General features: G+C 41.1%; 1 protein-coding gene and 1 long non-coding RNA gene across 2 annotated transcripts in view; one reads left to right on the top strand and one right to left on the bottom strand.

The window, feature by feature from the left end:
* LOC114903658 overlaps positions 1-10,560 on the top strand; it is a 68,193-nt gene extending 57,633 nt beyond the window's left edge. The window contains exons 4-7 of the long non-coding RNA XR_003795772.1: positions 5,672-5,777; positions 7,197-7,240; positions 7,895-8,083; positions 8,855-10,560. This is a non-coding gene — a long non-coding RNA (uncharacterized LOC114903658). The remainder of the gene's footprint in view (positions 1-5,671; positions 5,778-7,196; positions 7,241-7,894; positions 8,084-8,854) is intronic.
* Positions 3,112-5,676, bottom strand: LOC114903657 (putative protein FAM90A23P). The gene is given in 1 exon segment (XM_029236694.1): positions 3,112-5,676. A coding segment is annotated over 1 exon segment (669 nt). The 5' UTR covers positions 5,352-5,676; the 3' UTR covers positions 3,112-4,682.
* Positions 10,561-26,113: the final 15,553 nt, after the last annotated feature.

Raw genomic sequence — 26,113 nt, 5'->3', positions numbered from 1 at the left:
TTGAGGGGCTCCTATGTTGGGTGAATAAATACTTATAATTGTTATATCTTCTTCCTGGATCGATCCCTTGATCATTATGTAGTGTCCTTCTTTGTCTCTTGTAATAGTCTTTATTTTAAAGTCTGTTTTGTCTAATATGAGAATTGCTACTCCAGCTTTCATTTGGTTTCGACTTGCATGGAATATCTTTTTCCATCCCCTTAGTTTCAGTCTGTATGTGTCTCTAGGTCTGAAGTGGGTCTCTTGTAGACAGCATATATATGGGTCTTGTTTTTGTATCCATTCAGCCAATCTGTGTCTTTTGGTGGGAGCATTTAGTCCATTTACATTTAAGGTAATTATCGATATGTATGTTCCTGTTCCCATTTTCTAAATTGTTTTGGGTTCGTTATTGTAGGTCTTTTCCTTCTCTTGTGTTTCTTGCCTAGAGAAGTTCCTTTAGCATTTGTTGTAAAGCTGGTTTGGTGGTGGTGAACTCTCACCTTTTGCTTGTCTGTAAAAGTTTTAATTTCTCCATCAAATCGGAATGAGATCCTTGCTGGGTAATCTTGGTTGTAGATTTTTCTCCTTCATCACTTTAAATATGTCCTGCCAGTCCCTTCTGGCGTGCAGAGTTTCTGCTGAAAGATCAGCTGTTAAGTTTATGGGGATTCCGTTGTGTGCTATTTGTTGTTTTCCCCTTGCTGCTTTTAATATGTTTTCTTTGTATTTAATTTTTGAGAGTTTGATTAATATGTGTCTTGGCATATTTCTCCTTGGATTTATCCTGTATGGAACTCTCTGTGCTTCCTGGACTTGATTAACTATTTCCTTTCCCATAATTAGGGAGGTTTACAACTATAATCTCTTCAAATATTTTCTCAGTCCCTTTCTTTTTCTCTTCTTCTTCTGGAACCCCTATGATTCGAATGTTGGTGCGTTTAATGTTGTCCCAGAGGTCTCTGAGGCTGTCCTCAGTTCTTTTCATTCTTTTTTCTTTATCCTGCTCTGCAGTAGTTATTTCCACTATTTTATTTTCCAGGTCACTTACCCGTTCTTCTGCCTCAGTTATTCTGCTATTGATCCCATCTAGAGTATTTTTAGTTTCATTTATTGTGTTGTTCATCGTTGCTTGTTTCATCTTTAGTTCTTCTAGGTCCTTGTTAAATGTTTCTTGCATTTTCTCTACTCCATTTCCAAGATTTTGGATCATCTCTATCATTATTCTGAATTCTTTTTCAGGGAGACTGCCTATTTCCTCTTCATTTGTTAGGTCTGGTGGGTTTTTATCTTGCTCCTTCATCTGCTCTGTGTTTTTCTGTCTTCTCATTTTGCTTATCTTACTGTGTTTGGGGTCTCCTTTTTGCAGGCTGCAGGTTCGTAGTTCCCGTTGTTTTTGGTGTCTGTCCCCAGTGGCTAAATTGGTTCAGTGGGTTGTGTAGGCTTCCTGGTGGAGGGGACTAGTGCCTGTGTTCTGGTGGATGAGGCTGGATCTTGTCTTTCTGGTGGGCAGGTCCATGTCTGGTGGTGTGTTTCTGTGGACTTATTATGATTTTAGGCAGCCTCTCTGCTAATGGGTGGGGTTGTGTTCCTGTCTTGCTAGTTGTTTGGCATAGGGTGTCCAGCACTGTAGCTTGCTGGTCGTTGACTGAAGCTGGGCAGTAGTGTTGAGATGAAGATCTCTGGGAGATTTTCGCCATTTGAAATTATGTGGAGCTGGGAGGTCTCTTGTGGAGCAGTGTCCTGAAGTTGGCTCTCCCACCTCAGAGGCACAGCACTGACTCCTGGCTGCAGCACCCAGTGCGTTTCATCCACACAGCTCATAATAAAAGGGAGAAAAAGTAGAAAGAAAGAGAAAGGAAGGAAGGAAGGAAGGGAGGAAGGAAGGTAAAATAAAGTTATGAAAATAAAAAATAATTATTAAGAAAAAAAAATTTTTTCAAGAAAAAAAAACAGGACGGATAGAACCCTAGGAGAAATGGGGAAAGCAAAGCTATACAGACAAAATCTCACACAAAAGCATACACATACACACTCACAAAAAGAGGAAAAGGGGAAAAAAATCATAGATCTTGCTCTCAAAGTCCACCTCCTCAATTTGGGATGATTCGTTGCCTATTCATGTATTCCACAGATGCAGGGTACATCAAGTTGATTGTGGAGCTTTAATCCACTGCTTCTGAGGCTGCTGGGAGAGATTTCCCTTTCTCTTCTTTGTTCGCACAGCTCCTGGGGCTCAGCTTTGGATTTGGCCCTGCCTCTTTGTGTAGGTCGCTGGAGGGCATCTGTTCTTTGCTCAGACAGGATGGGGTTAAAGGAGCAGCTGCTCGGGGGCTCTGGCTCACTCAGGCCGGGGGGAGGGAGGGGTGTGGATGTGGGACGAGCCTGCGGCGGCAGTGGTCAGCGGGACGTTGCACCAGCCTGAGGTGTGCCGTGCGTTCTCCAGGTGAAGTTGTCCCTGGATCCCGGGACCCTGGCAATGGCGGGCTGCAAAGCCTCCCTGGAAAGGAGGTGTGGATAGTGACTTGTGCTAGCACACAGGCTTCTTGGTGGCGGCAGCAGCAGCCTTAGCGTCTCATGCTCGTCTCTGGGGTCCGCACTGCTAGTCGCGGGTCACGCCTATCTCTGGAACTCCTTTAATCAGTGCTCTTAATCCCCTCTCCTCATGCACCAGGAAACAAAGAGGGAAGAAAAAGTCTCTTGCCTCTTCGGCAGGTCCAGACTTTTCCCCGTACTCCCTGCCGGCTAGCCGTGGTGCACTAACCCTGTGTAGGCTGTGTTCACGCCACCAACCCCAGTCCTCTCCCTGTGCTCCGACCGAAGCCTGAGCCTCAGCTCCCAGCCCCGCCCGCCCCAGTGGGTAAGCAGACAAGCCTCTCAGCCCGGTGAGTGCCGGTCGGCACCGATCCTCTGTGCGGGATCTCTCCGCTTTGCCCTCTGCACCCGTTGCTGTGCTCTCCTCCGCGGCGCCGAAGCTTCCCCCCTCTGCCACCCGCAGTTTCCGCCCGTGAAGGGGCTTCCTAGTCTGTGGAAACGTTTCCTCCTTCACAGCTCCCTCCCACTGGTGCAGATCCCGTCCCTATTCTTATGTCTCTGTTTATTTTTTCTTTTGCATTACCCAGGGATGTGGGGAGTTTCTTGCCTTTTGGGAGGTCTGAGGTCTTCTGCCAGCATTCAGTAGGTTTTCTGCAGTTTTTCCACATGTAGATATATTTCTGGTGTATCTGTGGGGAGGAAGGAGATCTCCACGTTTTACTCTTCCACCGTCTTCCTGCCTCTCTCCGCTATTTGGGTTTTGTCAGAGTCCATCATTCAGTGAAAGGCCAGATTTGGTCAGAAGACAAGGGAGGAAAAGGCATAAACTGTGACGTAGGTCACTGGCAACAGGTTCATATCCACAGTTGTAGCAGGCTCTGGGTGTAGCCCAAAGGGGAGCCTATTTCCTACATATTTAAAAGACCTTTTGGTTTCCTCCAACCACAGTGGCTTTTCTGTCCTGGAGGTACAGAGTTCTGCAGAAGGAAGACGTACTCCCCAAACAGGTGTTCGCTAGGATGGAGGGAGCAGCCATTGGCTCCTCCCAGGAAGTTCCCTCTATAAAGCTACATAGTTTTCCTTGGTCCTAGTCAAACTGTGTCCTATGTTAGAAAAAGGAGATGACATGGGACTTAGGGGATATCCTGGCACACCACCTCCAGTGGTTCTCAAACATTGCCGCCTAATCCACTCATCTGGAGAGCAGCTGAAATCCCAATACCCGGGCCTCAAAACAGACAACCAAAACATGGGATCCTTTGAAGTAAGATTGAGGCATATGTAGCTATTAAAATTCACCCTCAGCGTGGCATGTGGGCCTCAGTGAGAACAGGTCAGCTTACAGCGCTTATCACATTCTCCATGCCTGACACTGACAAGGGCACACCGTGTATGTGCATATACTGACCAGTGAGTGATCTTGAGGGCAGGGGTGCCTGAGAGTCTATATTTCTGAATAGCCTCAGTCCTTCCAAGCTCCTCTGTCCTCCCAGTTCCATAAGCTTTGAGGATGAAAAATGTCAAGGGGATCTTCAAGGCTGAAAAATAAAAACCATGTATGTCATGACTTGTTTTGCCTAGAATTTTATTGGTATTGAAAGAAAAATTTTAAACAAAGCTTTAGAATAATGTTTACTAAGAAAATAATAATAATAAAGCCACAGGAGCAGTCCCCTGTATGATTTACATGGAAAGAAGTCCACAGAATCCACAAATCTCATCTTAACTCAGGGCCCTGCTGTCATTCTGTAAAGCAGAGTTAGTTAGGCCCTTTAGTCAGCTGCAGTACTTTCAGACATTTGCCACCAATTCCAGATTCTCACCACAGCTTTCTATTTACACCAAAGTTAAAACTTTCTCGTGGAATTGTCTCAAAGTTGTCTACAAAGGATTGAGTTTGCAAAAGAACTGACATTCCAGTTTGATAAGCACCATTTCCATGTTGACTCTAATTCCATCAGGAGAAAATGCAGTGCTTTCCACATGTGTGTCCCTAAGCAAAACCTGGGTTTCCACCATTGTTTCACCCACCCACCCCCCAGAGGTGAAGAATCACTGATTCACCAGGGACAGGCCACTCCTTGGGACTTCCCCTCCTCTGTTCCACAGTCACCTTCAGGGTACCTGGGGCTGAAGGACATGTTTTAGTGGTCATTGGTGTCTCCCTCTCACTCATTCTCTTCAGAGGAAGAAGAATTCTGAAGGTCATCATAGAGGACACTCCAGGGGCCTGGGGCACAGTGCTCCTCAGACTTCTTGCCCATGGGTGGGCTCTGAGCAGGAGGGGTTAGCTTCTCAGCAGGAGACAAAGAGGGAGATGTCATGTATGTGCAGCTCCACCAGGCTTTGCCTACTCTCCTGAAGAGCATCCTGAGAGACTGGCGTGGAACATGTTTGATGGGTGGAGGCTGGACTCTGGTGTAGGCCTGGAGAGTATTCAGGTAAGATGTGTTGTGTGGAGGCTGGAGGTTAATGCTTTGCACCTAGGCAGGTGTCTTCCTGGTCACTTGGGGTGCCACGGTTGGCCCAGGTCTGGTGGTACTGGGTGGAGGCTGCAGATTCTGGAAAACCCCCGGATCTGGTCTCAGGGTGCTCTTCTTGGGAAATTGGATGGGACTCAGTCTGGGTTTCTTTGGTGGGTTCAGACAAGCCAGGGTGGAGATCTGGGCAGATCTCATGCCTGGTGCCTGGATGCTGCTTATGGAGTCCTGGACCAAACTTCTCTTGATGGGACACCCTGAGGGCCAGGTGGATTTCAGGTCATCGTTCCCAATCGGTGAGCTAATTGGGTGATCCATTTCCAGGACAGATTTCCTCTTGGATGCCTGGAGGAGCATTGGCCGTTGTGGAGGCTGTAGGAGAGCACCAAAAAGAGAAAGACAAAAATGTTACAATTTCCTCATTGTCCCGTAAAAATTAAAATTAACCAAACAACATCTCCTATATTAAATTTCACAGTAAGAGACAGACGAGGAGTCAACTTAAATGTAATGAGTTACTCAACCTCTGGGGTGGTCACCAAAAACCAAACAGCCATATCCTGTTGATACATTTTAAACATCAGCTCGAAAAAGAGGAAGGTTGTAATCAGTGTCTGTTGTTTAACTAATGGAGACAAGGTGTTTATACACTCTTCTTGGAACTGTACACCGCTTAGTGTCTTGCAGGCCCTGTGATGGTGAAATGAGTTTTGATGGCCAATTTTGGAGGATGCCTCGCAATTGAAAACTGGTTCTAACTTCAAGAATTCAGCTTATGGCATGGTATGGCTAAAATGACTTTCATTTCCCCTGCCAACATACTCTATTCTTCCCAGAGAGGCAAGGAAGAATGCAGAATGAAAGAAATGGAGGAAAATGGCATCTGAAAGCTCCACTAAATGACCCCATTGGTCAGAAGGGAATGGGAACAATTTCCTCACACAGAAGGGGATGGGGAGACCAATCAGGGTTACCCAGGAGGGAAAGAGTGTAGGAACCAGGAGGTACTCACCCTCACAGAGTTGCAGGATTCTGTCACTTCTTTTCATTGGCTGTTGCCCCCCTTGGGGTCTCCTGGGAAATCTCCACCCCTCCCCTCCCCCAGCTACCCCTCAGGGGCACTGGTGTCCCCCCCCCCATGCCCTCAGAACCCACGTGACCAGAGGGGACCTAGGAAGGCAGAGGATAAGGCCCAGGACCTCAGCAAGCTCCCCAGGGCCCAAGTGGGTGGGGAACATGCTAGCTGCTTTCCCTTTCATTCCTCTGATCTCCTGAGGGTCTCTCCCTGTCCCCCTTGCTCCCCTCACTGAGGGTGGGCCCCTCCAGGTATGGGTACCCCTCCCCTCCCCCAGCTTCCCTTCATGAGTGCTGGTCCCATCCTGCCTCCACTTCTCCTTTCCCCTCCCTCCCCCACATGTCCTACCTGGTCACTCTGGGGTTCCTCCCATCCCATTAGGTGTCTGTGATTCCCCACCAGTGCTTGGTAGGTGCCCTAATTGTTGTGAGACATGAACTCTGTGTCCTCCTACCCTGCCATCTTGACTCAGCTCCTATATCACATTGCTTTCATTCCTATAGCTTTGTAGTAGTATCTGAAGTCTGGAAGGGTTTATGGTTCCTGCTTTGTTCTTTTTCCTCAGGTTGCTTTGTCAACTCTCGGTCTTTTATGGTTCTGTATAAATTTTAGGATTATTTGTTCTTGTTCTGTAAAAAATGTCACGGATAATTTGATGGGGATCACATTATACCTGCAGGTTGCTTTGGGTATTATGACCATTTTAACAATATTAATTCTTCCAATCCAAGAGCATGGAATATCCCTTTCTTTGAATCATCTTCAATTTCTTTTATTAATATTTTGTAGTTCTCAGCATATAAGTCTTTCACCTACTTGGTGAGGTTTACTCCTAAGTATTTTATTTTTTGATGTGATTTTAAAAGGAATTGTTTGTTTACATTCCTTTTTTGATATTTCATTGTAAATATAAACAAATGAAACCAATTTCTGTATGTTAATCTTGTATCCTACTACCTTCCTGAATCTGTTTATCAGTTCTAGTAGTTTTTTTATGGAGTCTTTAGAGTTTTCTGTATATAGTACTATGTCATCTGCATATAATGAAAATTTTACCTCTTCTCTTCCAATCTGGATACCTTTTCTTTTTCTTGTCTTATTGCTGTCACCGGGACTATGTTGAACAGAAGTGGTGAGACTGGGCATCCTTGTCATGTTCCAGACTTTAGTGGTAAGGCTTTCTGCTTTTTACTATTGAGTAGTATATTGGCTGTGGGTTTGTCCTAAATAGCTTTTATTATGTTCGGATATGTTCCCTTTTATGCCCACTTTTGCAAGAGTTTTTATCATGAATGGATGTTGAATTTTAGGAAATGCTTTTTCTGCATCTCTTTAGATGATCATGTGGATCTTGTCTTTTTTTGTTGTTGTTGATATGGTGTATCACATTGATTTGTGTATGTTGAATCGTCCTTTTAACCCTTAGATAAATCCAATGTGGTCATGGTATGTGACTTTTTATGTGTTATTTGATTCAGTTTGCTAATATTTTTTTGATAGTTTTTGCATCTATATTCATCAGAGATATTGGCCAATAATTTTTTTTTGGTAGCATCTTTGTCTGGTTTTGGGATCAGGGTGATGGTGGCTTCATAGAATGTCTTTGGGAGTATTCCTTCCTGTTCAACCTTTTGGAAGAGGCTGACAACAATTGGTATAAGTTCTTTTTTGTATGTTTGGTAGAATTTGCCTGTGAAGCCATCTGGTCCTGGACTTTTGTTGGTAGGGAATTTTTTAGTTTACAGATTCTATTTCACTTCTATTGATAGGTCTGTTCAAATTGTCTGTTTCTTCTTGATTCAGTTTTTTTTTTTTTTTTTTGCAGTACGCGGGCCTCTCACTGTTGTGGCCTCTCCCATTGCGGAGCCCAGGCTCCGGACGTGCAGGCTCAGTGGCCATGGCTCACGGGCCCAGCTGCTCCGCGGCATGTGGGATCTTCCTGGACCGGGGCACGAACCTGTGTCCCCTGCATGAGCAGGCGGACTCCCAACCACTGTTCCATCAGGGAAGCCTGGTCTGTACTTTTTTTAAGCTGAGCCTTTACTGAAACTAGAATTTTTGTCTCTGAGAGAAAGTTGTACTGATAACCAAAATGGAGGATATTGTCTTCATTTTACATGTTTTATTAAAAATTACTTGAAATGATATTTGGTTAGTTTCTTCATGATAATGAGATCATCCCAATGTGTTATATTGTACAAATATCCTCACTTCCAATCATCTCTAATAAGGCTTTTTTCTTGTCACCAAGTTATTTACTTGAGTGTAAAACAGGACCTTAATAGTCTCAATGTAGTCTCTGTCCCTAAATTGTGTTCAGATTTCAGTCTTTTAGGCATAACTCAGGCCTCCTGGTCAGAAAGTGCATTTTAACAGTATTTTCATGTGACTCACACGTGTTTGTTTTTTTTTTTTTAACTAAGTAGGGCAGGTGTACTTATTCTCAATTTGATAGCATTTTGAATAAGCTAATGATCTTTTAAAAGTAACGATGCCCAGAAATACTAATCTACTGAATCCTTTTAAGTTCTGGACATGGGAATTTTTAAATGTTTTCTAAGTAATAATGATGTAAAGCAAAGAGAACTCCTGGAGGTGAAGAAAAAGGGTAACAGCTCCCTGATTTCTTCTTGTCTTTTTACAGCATGGGAAGAAACTCTGACCTGGGTCAAGGAAGTGTGGGTGGTTTTATAGAGAGTGGGGTTCTATTAGGAGGGACAAAGGACCTAATCATTTTTCCATGTGAGAATCTATCACATGGAATTGTCTCTCTCTCTCTCTCTAGGACTTCTTCCCTTAATAAATGAAGAATGGGAGACTCCAGGTGGCCTCATGGTTGAGGTTTCAAGACGAGTGAAGAAAGATAAAAGCAAAGTAAAAGCAGCTCAGGTTGAATTACTCACTTTGACTTGAATATACTTCTGTGAGGAGTTACATCAGCATTATTATTGAATAAGATGTGTTTCATCATACCTCCCTTTAATAACAACTTGGCTTCATTCACAGACCGAAGTGTCTTTGTGGGAGCTGTGGGATCCAGCAAAATATGTCAAGGGGAACAGAAGGAGTCTCACCCACCTGTGCACAGGGTATTAGGCATAGAGACCTCAATCCCAGCTCTGGACATTGCAGTCATCTGTTAACTGGCTCCATACCCTCTTGGCTACAGCCTGGGGGTACCTGGAAAATCCTGTTTTAATCCATCACTTAAGAACGAAAGAGCTTTTGTGGATATTCAGGTTTCTTGTAGAGAAGTACTGGCATAATGTTGGGGCAAAAAAAAAAATATATATATATATATATATATGTATGAGTTTGCATGAATTGAACAAAGTAAAAGGAATGGTTTCACGAACATCAAGCCTCCCCCAAGATTGAACAACTAAAGGCCAAGAGGGCTCTTCCTGGCCCATGATTTCCCCTGCAGGGGCAAGTGAGAGCATGTGAATTAACATGTAGCTTCTCCAACTATGTGGGATGTTGCCCAAAAAGCCCATTGATTTCTTGCCCCATTCAGAGTGCTGAATTATAAGATGAATGACTGGGGTGGGAAGAGGTAGCAGATACGATTCTTAGAAGAAATTGATGTGGTGCAGATTCTACCTGCTATATCACAGACTCTATCAAGAAGCCCATCCATGAGCGAATAGGGATGCCTCACCCGTGGATCCTCCCAACTGGCCAGTGGGCACCCTCAGTGCTCTGAACACATTATACAAATATCCACACTGTGGCTAGTTTACCATGGGTGCTCACAACCAAGGCAGTGAGGGAAGGCTTTGGCTGACAGCTTGAGAACACACAAAGGAAGCTGGCTCACATCTGCAGGCCAGAGACAGACCATAAATTTCTGCATTAGCACCACCCTCAGAAGAAAAGGGGCTCTGTCAGCCCCCAGCCTATTGTGTTGCTAGATAAAAATAGAGCATATAAGCTCAAGAATTCTGCCAAAAGATGAAATAAAAAGTATGAAACACTTTTATCCATAGAAGGTCTGAGAAAGCCTCTGAAACTCTAAGTCTAGAGGGCCAACAGAAGGTGTTTTTCTCCTGAAGACAATTAGCAAACACTGGAGTAGGTGGCTGCTACTTCAAAAGTGAAGACAGAAGCACAAAACGCCAGGAACATTTTTTTTTCTAAATCAAAGTAACCTAACACAACTAAAGGATTACAAAGTATTCCAGTTATTAATCCCAAAGACTTTGAAATCTGCAATCTACCTAATAAATAATTCAAAAACACTGTTATAAGAAACCTCAGTGAGCTACAAGGAAAGACTGAAAGACAATTCAGTGAAATCACAAAAAACATAAAGAAAACAAAAATAGACAAAAACTGTAAAAAAATAAAAGGAACCAAAAACATGGTGGGGATGAAATGAAAAATGCAATAGAAAAGTCTATAGCTACAATAGCTTTTTAAAAAATATGCAGAATAAAGTGAAGTGTATCGTGACATTAAAAATATAAAAGGAGAATTAAAAATGGAACATTTACAGGCCTACAAAGATAAGTTTCTATCAACATAAGATGGACTGTTTTAACTATGAGTTATTTTATGTATACCTCATGGTAACCCCAAAGCAAATATTTTTAGTAGAATCACAAACACTAAAAAAGGAAACAGAGCATACCAACATGGTAAACCACCCATTATAAAGGCAGACAGAACCAGAGGGGAAAAAGAAACAGTGGAAATATAAAACAGGGGTCCCCAACCCCCAGACCATGGACTGGTACTGGTCCGTGGCCTGTTAGGAACTGGGCCGCACAGCAGGAGATGAGTGGTGGGCAAGCAAGAGAAGTTTCATCTGTATTTACAGCAGCTCCCCCATCACCTGCATTACCACCTGAGCTCTGCCTCCTTTCAGATTATCAGCAGCATTAGATTCCATAGGAGCGCGAACCCTACTGTGAACTGGGCATGTGAGGGATCTAGGCTGCATGCTTCTTATGAGAATCTAATGCCTGATGATCCGAGGTGGAGGTGAAGCGGTGATGCTAGCGCTGGGGAGCGGCTGCAAATACAGATTATCATTAGCAGAGAGGTTTGACTGCACAGAGATCATAACAAATCTATTGCTTGCAGACTCATATCAAAACCCTATCACGGGCTTCCCTGGTGGCGCAGTGGTTGAGAGTCCACCTGCTTATGCAACGGATATGGGTTCGTGCCCCAGTCCAGGAAGATCCCACATGCTGTGACGCAGCTGGGCCCGTGAGCCATGGCCGCTGAGCCTGTGCGTCCGGAGCCTGTGCTCCGCAATGGGAGAGGCCACAACAGTGAGAGGCCCGCGTACCGCAAAAAAACCCAAAAAACAAAAACCTTATCAGTGAGTGGCAAGTAAAAGCAAGCTCAGGGCTCCCACTGATGCTGCATTATGGTGAGTTGTATAATTATTACATTATATATTACAAAGTAATAATAATAGAAATGAAGTGGACTATAAATGTAATGCACTTGAATTATCCCGAAACCATCCCCACCTCCCACTCTGTGGAAAAATTATCTTCCATGAAACTGGTCCCTGGTGCCAAAAGGGATGGGGAACACTGATATAAAACATTCAGAAAGCAATTAATAATATGGCAGTAATAAGTCCTCACGTATCAAAATTCACTCTAAATATAAGTGGACTTAATTCACAAATTAAAGCCACAGAGTGGCTGGATGTATAAAAAATATATAAGGTACAATTAAATTCTGCATATAAGACACTCATTTCCGCTTTAAGACACACATATACTCAAAATAAAGAGATGGAATATTATATTCCATGCAAGTAGAAGCCAAATAATGTGGGGGAAGCCATACTTATATCAGACAAAACAGACTTTAACAAGAACAATATCAAGACACAAAGTCATTATATTCAATATAATGATACAAAGGTCAACATATCAAGAAGATGTAACAATTGTAAATAGATACACACCCAGCATCAGAGCACCTAAATATATTAAGCAAATGCTAACAGATCTGAAGGGAGAAACAGACAATACAATAATAGTAGGGAACTTCAATACTCCAATCTCAGCAGTGGATAGATCATCCATATAGTGGATGAGCAAGGATTTATGTATACAGAGCAGTGTATATACACTGGTCTATACATTATACCAAATGGACTGAACAGGCATATACAGAACATTCCATCCAGCAACTTGTTCTCAAGTACATATGGAACATACTCCAGGATAGATTATATGAAAAACGATGTCTTAGCAAATTTAAGAAGATCAGAATCGTACCAGCTATCTGAACACAATGATATAAAACTAGAAAGCAACAAGAGGATATCTGGAAAATCTACAAAGAAGGGAAAACTACACAGTGCACTTCCAAAAAAGTCTGAGTCAAAAAAGAAATCAAAAGGAAAAATTTTTAAAAACTTTAAAGCAAATGATAATGGAGACACAACTTACCAAATCCTATGAGATGCTGCAAAAGCATTCCAGAAAGGAAAGTGTATAGTGATAAGTGCAAATGGCAAGAAATTAGAAAGTGCCTAAGTAATCTAACTCTACATATCAAGGAACTAGAAAAATAAGAAATTTTTCCTAAAGTTAGCAGAGGGAAGAATATAATAAAGACTGAAGTGGAGGGGCTTCCCTGGTGGCGCAGTGGTTGAGAATCTGCCTGCTAATGCAGGGGACACGGGTTTGAGCCCTGGTCTGGGAGGATCCCACATGCCGCGGAGCAACTAGGCCCGTGAGCCACAACTACTGAGCCTGCACATCTGGAGCGTGTGCTCCGCAACAAGAGAGGCCGTGATAGTGAGAGGCCCGCACACCACGATGAAGAATGGCCCCCGCTTGTCGCAACTAGAGAAAGCTCTCGCACAGAAACGAAGACCCAACACAGCAAAAATAAAATTAATAAACTCCTACCCCCAACATCTTAAAAAAAAAAAAGACTAGAGTGGAAATAAATAAAATAGATACAAGAAAGTCAACAGAAAGGATCAACAAGCGAAAAGCTGGATTTTCAAAAATATATAATTCACAGACTTTTAGCTAGACTAGGAAAAAAGAGAGAAGACAAATAAAATTAGAAATGAAAGAGGAGACATTACCACTGATACTACAGAAATACACAGGATCATAAGAGACTACTATGGACAGTACATATAGTACTGCAAGTATTGGTATTAGCTGAAGCAATTAGGCGAGACAAAGAAAGGCATCCAATTAAGAAAGTAAGAACTAAAATTGTCATTATTTGAAGACATAATTTTCTATATAAAAAATCCTAATGAAGCAACCAAAAAGTTGTAACTAATCAACAAAGTATGTAAAATTGAACTGTATAAAATCAACACACATAATCAGTTGTATTTCTATACACAGTGAAACATCTCTCTGAAAAAATAAAGACTTTCTAATTTACAATACCATCAAAAAAAATAAATTACTTAGGAATAAATTTAACAAAGTTGGTGAAATGTCTCTACATTGAACACGACAAGGCATTGGTAAAATAAACTGAAGACACTAACAAATGGGAAGATATCCTATGCTCATAGGTTGGAGGAATTTCTAAGATTTAGAAGTCCTTAATTCAACACCATCTGTAGATTCAAAGAAACCTCTCTCAAAAATCCAATGACATTCTCTACAGAAATAGAAAAATCAATTTTAACCTTTCTATCAAACCAGAAAAGAACTGAATAGCCAAAACAATTCTGAGAAAGAAGAAGAAAACCAGAATCATCACACTTCCTAATTTCAAACTCTACTACAATCTATACTATTTAAAACAGTATGGTGCTAGCATCAAAATAGACACCCAGACCAGAGGGACAGGATAAAGAGCCCAGAATTAACCCCCCACATAGAAGGTTAACTAACTTATGACAAGGTAGCCAAGAACAACCATGGGGAAATAATAGTGTCTTCAATAAATGGTGCTGGAAAACCTGGATAAACACAAGCAAAAAGTAAATCTGGACCCCTATCTTAAACCACTCAAAAGAATGAACTCGGGATTCCCTGGTGGCGCAGTGGTTGAGTGTCCGCCTGCTGATGCAGGGGACACGCGTTTGTGCCCCGGTCTGGGAAGATCCCACATGCCACGGAGCGGCAGGGCCCGTGAGCCATGGCCGCTGAGCCTGCGCGTCTGGAGCCTGTGCTCCACAACGGCAGAGGCCCGCGTACCGCAAAAAAAAAAAAAAAAAAAAAAAAAAAAAGAATGAACTCAAAATGGGTGAAAGACTTGAACCTAAGACCTGATACCATAAAAGTCCTAAAAGAAACATAAGAAACTCCTCTACATTTGTTTTGATGACTTTTTGAATATGACACCAAGAGAACAAAAAACTAAGGCAGAAGTCAACAAAGGAGAATAAATCAAACCTTAAAGCTTCTGTACAACAAATTTAAAAATCAGCAAAATGAAGTCAACCAACTAAATGTGAAAAAATGTGGACCATATATTGGATAAAAGGCACATAATTAAAATACCTTAAAAAAAGCCTCACAAAATACACATGAAACCAAACAATCCAATGTATGAATGGGCAGGAAATAATTTTTTTTTCAAAAAGACATGTAGATGACCAAAGGTATATAAAAATTTCATCCTGACTAATCATAAGAACAATGCAAATCAAAACCACAACACGATATTATCTTGCACCGGTTAGGATGGTTATTATTAAATAACAAGAGATAATGAGCGTTGGTGAGGATGTGGACAAAATGGAACACTTGTGAACTGTTAGTGGGGATATATGTTTTGCAGCAACTATGTAAAACAATATGAAGGTTTCTCAAAACTTTAAAAATACGGGGCTTGCCTGGTGACGCAGTGGTTGGGAGTCCGCCTGCCAGTGCGGGGGGCGTGGGCTCGTGCCCTGGGCTGGGAGGATCCCACGTGCAGTGGAGCAGCTGGGCCCGTGGGCCATGGCCGCTGAGCCTGTGTGTCCAGAGCCTGTGCTCTGCAACGGGAGGGGCCGCAGCAATGAAAGGCCCATGTACCGTTAAGAAAAAAAAAAAAAAAATATATATATATATATATATATATATTTATATATATACACTATATGATCCACCAATTCCACTTCTGGGTATTTATCCGAAGAAAATAAAAGCACTAACTTGAAAAGATATATGCACCCCCATATTTACTGCAGCATTATCCACAATAGCCAAGATATGGAATAAACCTAAATTCCTATCAACTGATGAATGGATAAGACAGATGTGATATTTATATTTATGTATTTATCGATATTTACATACACACAATGAATATTATCAGTCATTAGAAAGAAGAAAATTCTACCATTTTCAACATTGAGTACCTTGGGTAAGTTATGGTGAGATAAGTCGAAAAGAGAATGAAAAATACTATGTGATATCATCTATTTGTAAAATAAAAAAAAAAAAGCCAAACTCACAAAAACAACCAGGAGAACGTTGGTTGCCAGGGGCTGGGGTGTGGGGAACAGGAGAGATGTTATTTAAAGGTACAAAATTTTAACTAAAAGTAAATAATTCCTAAAGATCTGATGCACAGTATAGAGAATATAGACAGTGGTATTTTATTATAATCGACAAACTTGCTAAGAGACTAGAACTTAATTTTTCTAAACACAATAAGAAATAGTAATGATAACTACTGCTACAATGGCAATCATAGTATAATACGTAAATGTATCATATCACCATGTTGTGCACCTTAAATTCAAATATTATATGTTAAATATATTGTAAGGACAAAAAGAAATGCTAAAAAGTACCGTCAATATTAAAACAGGTCAAGCGGAAGAAATTTTCTGTGAGTTAGAAGACAGTAAGTTGAAAATATCCACTCAGAGGAGAACAAAGAGAAAAAGAGTGAAGAATAACTATGTGATCTATAGGATAAACTCAAAAGCAATCTTCTGTGAATTACAGAGACTTAGAAGAAAAAATAGAGACAAGAAAGCGTCTTTAAAGAAATAGTGGCTCAGGTGGCCCCGGGGCAGCCGGTGACGGGGACATGCGCTGATTCGATCCCTCCAGAGAAGTGTTGAAGTTCCTAGGAGAGGGCAACTTTAATTTATAAAGAGTTGTTAACATTCACTTCCTCTAACAAAAGCCTTTAAAGTCCAGGCGGAGGGGAAGATGGCGGAAGGCTAAGACGCAGAGAACACCTTCCTCCCCACAGATAAACCAGAAATACATCTACACGTGGAACAACTCCTACAGAACACCTACTGAATGCTGGCAGAAGACCTCAGACCTCTCAAAAGGCAAGAAACTCCCCAGGTACCTGGGAAGGGCAAAAGAAAAAAACAGAGACAAAAGAATAGGGACGGGACCTGCACCAGTGGGAGGGAGCTGTGAAGGAGGAAAGGTTTCCACACACTAGGAAGCCCCTTTGCGGGCAGAGACTGCGGGTGGCAGAGGGGAGAGCTTCGGAGAGCCGTGGAGGAGAGCACAGCAACAGGGGTGCGGAGGCCAAAGCGGGGAGATTCCCACACAGAGGATCGGTGACGACCGGCACTCACCAGCCCAAGAGGCTTGTCTGCTCACCTGCCGGGGTGGACGGGGCTGCAAGCTGAGGCTCGGGCTTTGGTCGGAGTGCAGGGAGAGTACTGGGGTTGGCTGTGTGAACACGGCCTGAAGGGATTAGTGCACCACGGCTAGCCGTAAGGGAGTCCGGGAAAAGGTCTAGAGCTGCCAAGGAGGCAAGAGACGTTTTCTCCCCTCTTTGTTTCCTGGTGCGTGAGGAGAGGGGATTAAGAGCGCTGTTTAAAGGAACTCCAGAGACGGGCGCGAGCCGCGGCTAAAAGCGCGGACCCCAGAGACAGGCGGGAGACACTAAGGCTGCTGCTGCCGCCACCAAGGGGCCTGTGTGCGAGCACAGGTCACTCTCCACACCCCTCTTCCGGGGAGCCTGTGCAGCCCGCCACTGCCAGGTCCCCGGGATCCAGGGACAACTTCATCTGGAGAACGCACGGCGCACCTCAGGCTGGTGCAACGTCCCACTGGCCTCTGCCGCTGCAGGCTCGCCCCGCACTCCGCGCCCCTCCCTCCCCCCGGCCTGAGTGAGCCAGAGTCCCTGAATCAGTGGCTCCTTTAACCCCGTCCTGTCTGAGCAAAGAACAGACGCCATCCGGAGACCTACACGCAGAGGCGGGGCCAAATCCAAAGCTGAGCCCCTGGGAGCTGTGAGAACAAAGGACAGAAAGGGAAATCTCTCCCAGCAGCATCAGAAGCAGGGGATTAAAGCTCCACAATCAACTTGATGTACCCTGCATCTGTGGAATACATGAATAGAAAACAAATCATCCCCAATTGAGGAGCCGTGTGGATGAAAGGCTCTTGGTGCTGCAGCCAGGAGTCAGTGCTGTGCCTCTGAGGTGGGAGAGCCAACTTCAGGACACTAGTCCACAAGAGACCTCCCAGCTCCACATAATTTCAAATGGCGAAAATCTCCCAGAGATCTCCATCTCAACACCAGCAAGCTACAGTGCTGGACACCCTATGCCAAACAACTAGCAAGACAGGAACACAACCCTACCCATTGGCAGAGAGGCTGCCTAAATTCATAATAAGGCCACAGACACCCCAAAACACACCACCAGACGTGGACCTGCCCACCAGAGAGACAAGATCCAGCCTCATCCACAAGAACACAGGCACTGGTCCCCTCCACCAGGAAGCGTACACAACCCACTGAACCAACCTTAGCCACTGGGGACAGACATCAAAAACAACAGAAACTACAAACCTGTAGCCTGCAAAAAGGAGACCCCAAACACAGTAAGATAAGCAAAATGAGAAGACAGAAAAACACAGAGCAGATGAAGGAGCAAGATAAAAACCCACCAGACCTAACAAATGAAGAGGAAATTGGCAGTCTACCTGAAAAAGAATTCAGAATAATGATAGTAAAGATGATCCAAAATCTTGGAAATGGAATAGAGAAAATGCAAGAAACATTTAACAAGGACCTAGAAGAACTAAAGATGAAACAAACAATGATGAACAACACAATAAATGAAAAATACTCTAGATGGGATCAATAGCAGAATAACTGAGGCAGAAGAACGGATAAGTGACCTGCAAGATAAAATAGTGGAAATAACTACTGCAGAGCAGAATAAAGACAAAAGAATGAAAAGAACTGAGAACAGTCTCAGAGACCACTGGGACAACATTAAACGCACCAACATTTAAATTATAGGGGTTCCAGAAGAAGAGAAAAAGAAAGGGACTGAGAAAATATTTGAAGAGATTATAGTTGAAAACTTCCCTAATATGGGAAAGGAAATAGTTAATCAAGTCCAGGAAGCACATAGAGTTCCATACAGGATAAATCCAAGGAGAAATATGCCAAGACACATATTAATCAAACTGTGAAATATTAAATACAAAGAAAGCATATTAAAAGCAGCAAGGGAAAAACAAATAACACACAACGGAATCCCCATAAACTTAACAGCTGTTCTCTCAGCAGAAACTCTGCAAGCCAGAAAGGAGTGGCAGGACATACTGAAAGTGGTGAAGGAGAAAAACCTGCAACCAAGATTACTCTACTCAGCAAGGATCTCATTCAGATTCGATGGAGAAATTAAAACCTTTACAGACAAGCAAAAGCTGAGAGAGTTCAGCACCACCAAACCAGCTTTACAACAAATGCTAAAGGAACTTCTCTAGGCAAGAAACACAAGAGAAGGAAAAGACCTACAATAACGAACCCAAAACAATTTAGAAAATGGGAATAGGAACATACATATCGATAATTACCTTAAATGTAAATGGACTAAATGCTCCCACCAAAAGACACAGATTGGCTGAATGGATACAAAAACAAGACCCATATATATGCTGTCTACAAGAGACCCACTTCAGACCTAGAGACACATACAGACTGAAACTAAGGGGATGGAAAAAGACATTCCATGCAAATGGAAACCAAAAGAAAGCTGGAGTAGCAATTCTCATATCAGACAAAATAGACTTTAAAATAAAGACTATTACAAGAAACAAAGAAGGACACTACATAATGATCAAGGGATCGATCCAAAAAGAAGATATAACAATTGTAAATATTTATGCACCCAACATAGGAGCCCCTCAATACATAAGGCAAATACTAACAACCATAAAAGGGAAAATCGACAGTAACACTTTCATAGTAGGGTACTTTAACACCCCACTTTCACCAATGGAGAGATCATCCAAAATGAAAATAAATAAGGAAACACAAGCTTTAAATGATACATTAAACAAGATGGACTTAATTGATATTTATAGGACACTCCATCCAAAAACAACAGAATACACATAATTGTATCAAGTATCTTTTCCGACCACAATGCCATGAGTAGATATCAATTACAGGAAAAGATCTGTAAAAAATACAAACACATGGAGGCTAAGCAATACACTACTTAATAACCAAGTGATCACTGAAGAAATCAAAGAGGAAATTAAAAAATACCTAGAAACAAATGACAATGGAGACACGATGACCCAAAACCTATGGGATGCAGCAAAAGCAGTTCTAACAGAGAAGTTTATAGCAATACAAGCCCACCTTAAGAAACAGGAAACATCTTGAATAAAAAACCTAACCTTGCACCTAAAGCAATTACAGAAAGAAGAAGAAAAAAACCCCAAAGTTAGCAGAAGGAAAGAAATCATAAAATTCAGATCAGAAATAAAAGAAAAAGAAATGAAGGAAACGATAGCAAAGATCAATAAAACTAAAAGCTGGGTCTTTGAGAAGATAGACAAAATTGATAAACCATTAGCCAAACTCATCAAGAAAAAAGGGAGAAGACTCAAATCAATAGAATTAGAAATGAAAAAGGAGAAGTAACAACTGACACTGCAGAAATACTAAAGATCATGAGAGATTACTACAAGCAACTCTATGCCAATAAAATGGACAACCTGGAAGAAATGGACAAGTTCTTAGAAATGCACAACCTGCCAAGACTGATTCAGGAAGAAATAGAAAATATGAACAGACCAATCACAAGCACTGAAATTGAAACTGTGATTAAAAATCTTCCAACAAACAAAAGCCAAGGACCAGATGGCTTCACAGGCAAATTCTATCAAATATCTAGAGAAGAGCTAACACCTATCCTTCTCAAACTCTTCCAAAATATAGCAGAGGGAGGAACACTCCCAAATTCATTCTACGAGGCCACCATCACCTTGATACCAAAACCAGACAAGGATGTCACAAAGAAAGAAAACTACAGGCCAATATCACTGATGAACATAGATGCAAAAATCCTCAACAATATACTAGCAAACAGAATCCAACAGCACATTAAAAGGATCATACACCATGATCAAGTGGGGTTTATTCCAGGAATGCAAGGATTGTTCAATATACGCAAATCAATCAACATGATACACCATATTAACAAACTGAAGGAGAAAAACCATATGATCATCTCAATAGATGCAGAGAAAGCTTTCAACAAAATTGAACACCCGTTTATGATAAAAACCCTCCAGAAAGTAGGCATAGAGGGAACTTTTCTCAACATAATAAAGGCTATATATGACAAACCCACAGCCAACATCGTCCTCAATGGTGAAAAACTGAAAGCATTTCCACTAAGATCAGGAACAAGACAAGGTTGCCCACTCTCACCACTCTTATTCAACATAGTTTTGTAAGTTTTAGCCACAGCAATCAGAGAAGAAAAGGAAGTAAAAGGATTCCAAATCGGAAGAGAAGAAGTAAAGCTGTCACTGTTTGCGGATGACATGATACTCTACATAGAGGATCCTAAAGATGCTACCAGAAAACTACGAGAGCTAATCAATGAATTTGGTAATGTAGCAGGATACAAAATTAATGCACAGAAATCTCTGGCATTCCTATACACTAATGATGAAAAATCTGAAAGTGAAATCAAGAAAACACTCCCATTTACCATTGCAAAAAAAGAATAAAATATCTAGGAATAAACCTACCTAAGGAGACAAAAGACCTGTATGCAGAAAATTATAAGACACTGATGAAAGAAATTAAAGATGATACACATAGATGGAGACATATTCCATGTTCTTGGATTGGAAGAATCAACATTGTGAAAATGACTATAGTACCCAAAGCAATCTACAGATTCAATGCAATCCCTATCAAACTACCACTGGTATTTTTCACAGAACTAGAACAAAAAATTTCACAATTTGTATGGAAACACCAAAGACCCCGAATAGCCAAAGCAATCTTGAGAACGAAAAACGGAGCTGGAGGAATTAAGCTCCGTGACTTCAGACTATAGTACAAAGCTACAGTAATCAAGAAAGTATGGTACTAGCACAAAAACAGAAATATATATCAATGGAACAGGATAGAAAGCCCAGAGATAAACCTACGCACATATGGTCACCTTATCTTTGATAAAGGAGGCAGGAATGTATACTGGAGAAAGGACAGCCTCTTCAATAAGTGGTGCTGGGAAAACTGGACAGGTACATGTAAAAGTATGAGATTAGATCACTCCCTAACACCATACACAAAAATAAGCTCAAAATGGATTAAAGACCTAAATGTAGGGCCAGACACTATAAAACTCTTACAGGAAAACATAGGCAGAACACTCTATGACATAAATCACAGCAAGATCCTTTTTGACCCACCTCCTAGAGAAATGGAAATAAAAACAAAAATAAACAAATAGGACCTAATGAAACTTCAAAGCTTTTGCACAGCAAAGGAAACCATAAACAAGACCAAAAGACAATCCTCAGCATGGGAGAAAATATTTGCAAATGAAGCAACTGACAAAGGATTAATCTCCAAAATTTACAAGCAGCTCATGCAGCTCAATAACAAAAAAACAAACAACCCAATCCAAAAATGGGCAGAAGACCTAAATAGACATTTCTCCAAAGAAGATATACAGACTGCCAACAAACACATGAAAGAATGCTCAACATCATTAATCATTAGAGAAATGCAAATCGAAACTACAATGAGATATCATCTCACACCAGTCAGAATGGCCATCATCAAAAAATCTAGAAACAATAAATGCTGGAGAGGGTGTGGAGAAAAGGGAACACTCCTGCACTGCTGGTGGGAATGTGAATTGGTACAGCCACTATGGAGAACAGTATGGAGGGTCCTTAAAAAACTACAAATAGAACTACCATATGACCCAGCAATCCCACTACTGGGCATATACCCTGAGAAAACCATAATTCAAAAAGAGTCATGTACCAAAATGTTCATTGCAGCTCTATTTACAATAGCCCGGAGATGGAAACAACCTAAGTGCCCATCATCGGATGAATGGATAAAGAAGATGTGGCACATATATACAATGGAATATTACTCAGCCATAAAAAGAAACGAAATTCAGCTATTTGTAATGAGGTGGATGGACCTAGAGTCTGTCATACAGAGTGAAGTCAGAAAAAGAAAGACAAATACCGTATGCTAACACATATATATGGAATTTAAGGAAAAAAAAATGAAGAACCTAGGGGTAAGACAGGAATAAAGACACAGACCTACTAGTGAATGGACTTGAGGATATGGGGAGGGGGAAGGGTGAGCTGTGACAAAGCGAGAGAGAGGCATGGACATATATACACTACCAAACGTAAGGTAGATAGCTAGTGAGAAGCAGCCGCATAGCACAGGGAGATCAGCTCGGTGCTTTGTGACCGCCTGGAGGGGTGGGATAGGGAGGGTGGGAGGGAGGGAAGGAGACGGAAGAGGGAGGAGATGTGGGAACATATGTATATGTATAACTGATTCACTTTGTTATAAAGCAGAAACTAACTCACCATTGTAAAGTAATTATACCCCAATAAAGATGTTAAAAAAAAAAAAAAAGAAATAGTGGCTGAGAACTTTCCAAATCAGGGGAGAGATTTGGATATCGAAGTTCATGAAGCTGATAGGCACCAGACAAACTCAACTCAAAAAAATATCTTCTCCAAAACACATTAGAGTAAAACTGTCAACTATCAAAAACAAAGAATCTTAAAAGCAACAGGAGGAGAGAAACTTGTAACTTATAAGAGAACCCTCATAAGGTTATCCACTGATTTCTCAACGGAAACCTCACAGGTCAGGAGAGAGTGGGATAATAGATTCAAATTGTTCAAATAAAAAAAAAGTCAACCAGGATAATTGTCTCCATCATAATTGTCCCTCTTAAATGGAGAGATTAAAAACTCTTTCAAAAAAAAAAAAAAGCCGAGAGAGTGCATCATCACTAGATGTGTCTTAAAAGAAATTCTAAAAGAGTTTCTCAAGCTAAAACTAAATAGTACCATGAAAACATATGCGAATACACAATAGACTTGTAAACATAGGTATATAGTTAAGGTAGGAATACTTAAATAATGTGATATGGTGGTGTGTTAACCAGTTAACAAGGTTAAAGTATGTGATGATTAAAATAACTGCAGCTATAATCACTTTAATGTATAAACAATATACAAAGAGCTAAACTCCACAAAATTTTATGGAGGGGAGTAAAAGAGTAGATTTTTTTGTATGTGATGGAAGTTAAATTGTTATCAACATAAAATAGAGTGTTATAAGATGTTTTCTGTGAGCCTCATGGAACCACAAAGCAAAAGCCTAGAGTAGATTCACAAAATAAAGAGAAGGAAATCATAATATACCACTACACAATATCACTAATTCATTAAAAAAAGCAGAAGAGGAACAAAGGAACAAGAAACAACAAAACATCCAGAAAACAATAAGATGGCATTGGTTAGTCCTTACCTGCCAATAATCACTATAAACATAAATATATTAAATTCTTTAGTCAAAAGTCATAGCGTGGCTAGACAGATAAAAATTCATGATGAAAGTATAAGCAGCCTATCAGAGACTCACTTCAATGTTAAAAACACAAATAGGCTCAAAGTGAAGCACTGGAACAAGATATTCCATAAAAGTGGAAACCAACAGAAAGCAGAGGTAGCTACAGTTACACAAGACAAAAAAAAAAAATCAGCCAAAAGCTGCAACAACAACAAAAATAAGGTCATTATATAATGATAACATTGCCAATTCATCAAGAATACAATCATAAATAAATACGCCTTAACAGTGGGGGACTTTAATATGTTAAGCAAATACTAACAGATTTGAAGATAGAAACAGACAATACAAAAAAAAATTGTAGGGATCTTTCATACCCAACTTTCAACAATGAATCCAGAAAGAAAATCAATGAGGAAGTACTGAACTTGAATTATATATTAGACCAAATGGACTTAAGAGACAAAAACAGAGCAGTCCATCAAACAGGGGCAGAATACATATTCTTCTCCAGTGCACATTGAATATTCTCTAGGCCAGATCATGTGATGGGGTCACTAAACAAGTCTTAGCAAATTTAAGAAGACTGATATCATACTAAGTATTTTTTCAACTACAATGGTAAGAAACCAGAAATGAACAACAGGAAGAATCTGGAAAATTTACAGATATGTGGAAATTAAACAACACGATCCTAAAGAATCAATGGGCTAAAGAAAAAATTTAAAAATAAAAAGACTGAATCATGAAGAAATAAAACAATCTGAATAGGCCAAATTACTATTAAGGAGATTGAATCAGTTCTCAAAAACATCCCAGCAAAAATTTGTATTTTATAAATACACTAGGGGAGACACACACAATGATATAAAATAAGGTAGAGCTATTGGTTCTGAATCCCTGATTTCTTAGCAAATATTTATCATTTGAGTTGAGCTATATTTCAGAAATTTAACACAATTGAGCATACATTAACAATATGATTCTTGTAAACTTTTTTGAAAATACAAAGTGATAAAGAAGAGTATGTCTGTTACATGAATGTGGAGTATAATAGAAACTTAGAAGAACAAGGCTTGACTGATTCCACTTTACAACTTCCACTTGTAAAGCCAGTCTTTAATAAAGAAAGGTGAAAGTGTTCATTTTTCAAAAACAAAGTACAAAGGAAAACTAAGAAGACATGGGAATTTCCAGATTTACTGTGATGGTTTATGCACATTTCTCAGTGAATCACACAAAACCCTTATTAAGGATAAAAGAACTATTTGAACATCATGGAGGAATCTGCAGAAAGCACCTAAACCAGTGAACATCAGGTGTATTGGGACAAATGATTATCAGGTGACTGAAGCATGAAGACATTATCACTGCTGTTGTATTCTCGGTGAAAATACATAAGAAAATCATAATCTGAAACTATCATGAAAAAAATGTAAGTTTATGCAAATTTCAGTCCACATATACTTCTCATGTTCCCTAACTCTAATTGTGTATTTAAATAGTAAGTCTTTCTTATAAATATAGAGAGCAAGTCTCTCCTAATTACTTTTTTTTTTCAGAACTTTGTGTTATCTAGATCACTAATGCCATCCCATTTAAAAGTGCATTTTCTGGGACTTCCCTGGTGGTGCAGTGGTTAAGAATCCGCCTGCCAATGCAGGGGACACGGGTTTGAGCCCTGGACTGGGAAGATCCCACATGCACAGAGCAACTAAGCCCATGTGCCACAACTACTGAGCCTGCGTGCTGCAACTACTGAAGCCCGTGTGCCTAGAGCCCATGCTCTGCAACAAGAGAAGCCACTGCAACAAGAAGCCCACACACCGCAACGAAGAGTAGCCCCCGCTCACCGCAACTAGAGAAAGCCTGCAGGCAGCAACGAAGACCCAACGCAGCCAAAAATAAATAAAATAAGATAGAGCTATTGGTTCTTTAAAAATTAAAAAAAAAAGTGCATTTTCTCTCTTTTTTTTTTTTTTTTTGCGGTACGCGGGCCCCTCACTGCTGTGGCCTCTCCCGTTGCGGAGCACAGGCTCCGGACGCGCAGGCTCAGCGGCCATGGCTCACGGGCCCAGCAGCTCCACGGCTTGTGGGATTTTCCAGGACCGGGGCACGAACCCGTGTCCCCTGCATCGGCAGGCGGACTCTCAACCACTGCGCCACCAGGGAAGCCCAAAAGTGCATTTTCTTAATCCTGGTGTGCTAAGTTGTTGCATTCAGATGTACATTAATCATTTCACTTTCCCCTTCTTTTTTTTTTTTTTTTTTTTTTCCCGGTACG

Source organism: Monodon monoceros, unplaced genomic scaffold, assembly GCF_005190385.1.
Source record: "Monodon monoceros isolate NGI ecotype Baffin Bay Population unplaced genomic scaffold, NGI_Narwhal_1 Super_Scaffold_21, whole genome shotgun sequence".
In the NCBI taxonomy this organism is placed as follows: domain Eukaryota; kingdom Metazoa; phylum Chordata; class Mammalia; order Artiodactyla; family Monodontidae; genus Monodon; species Monodon monoceros.
This window is presented reverse-complemented; position numbering and strand designations above follow the sequence as displayed.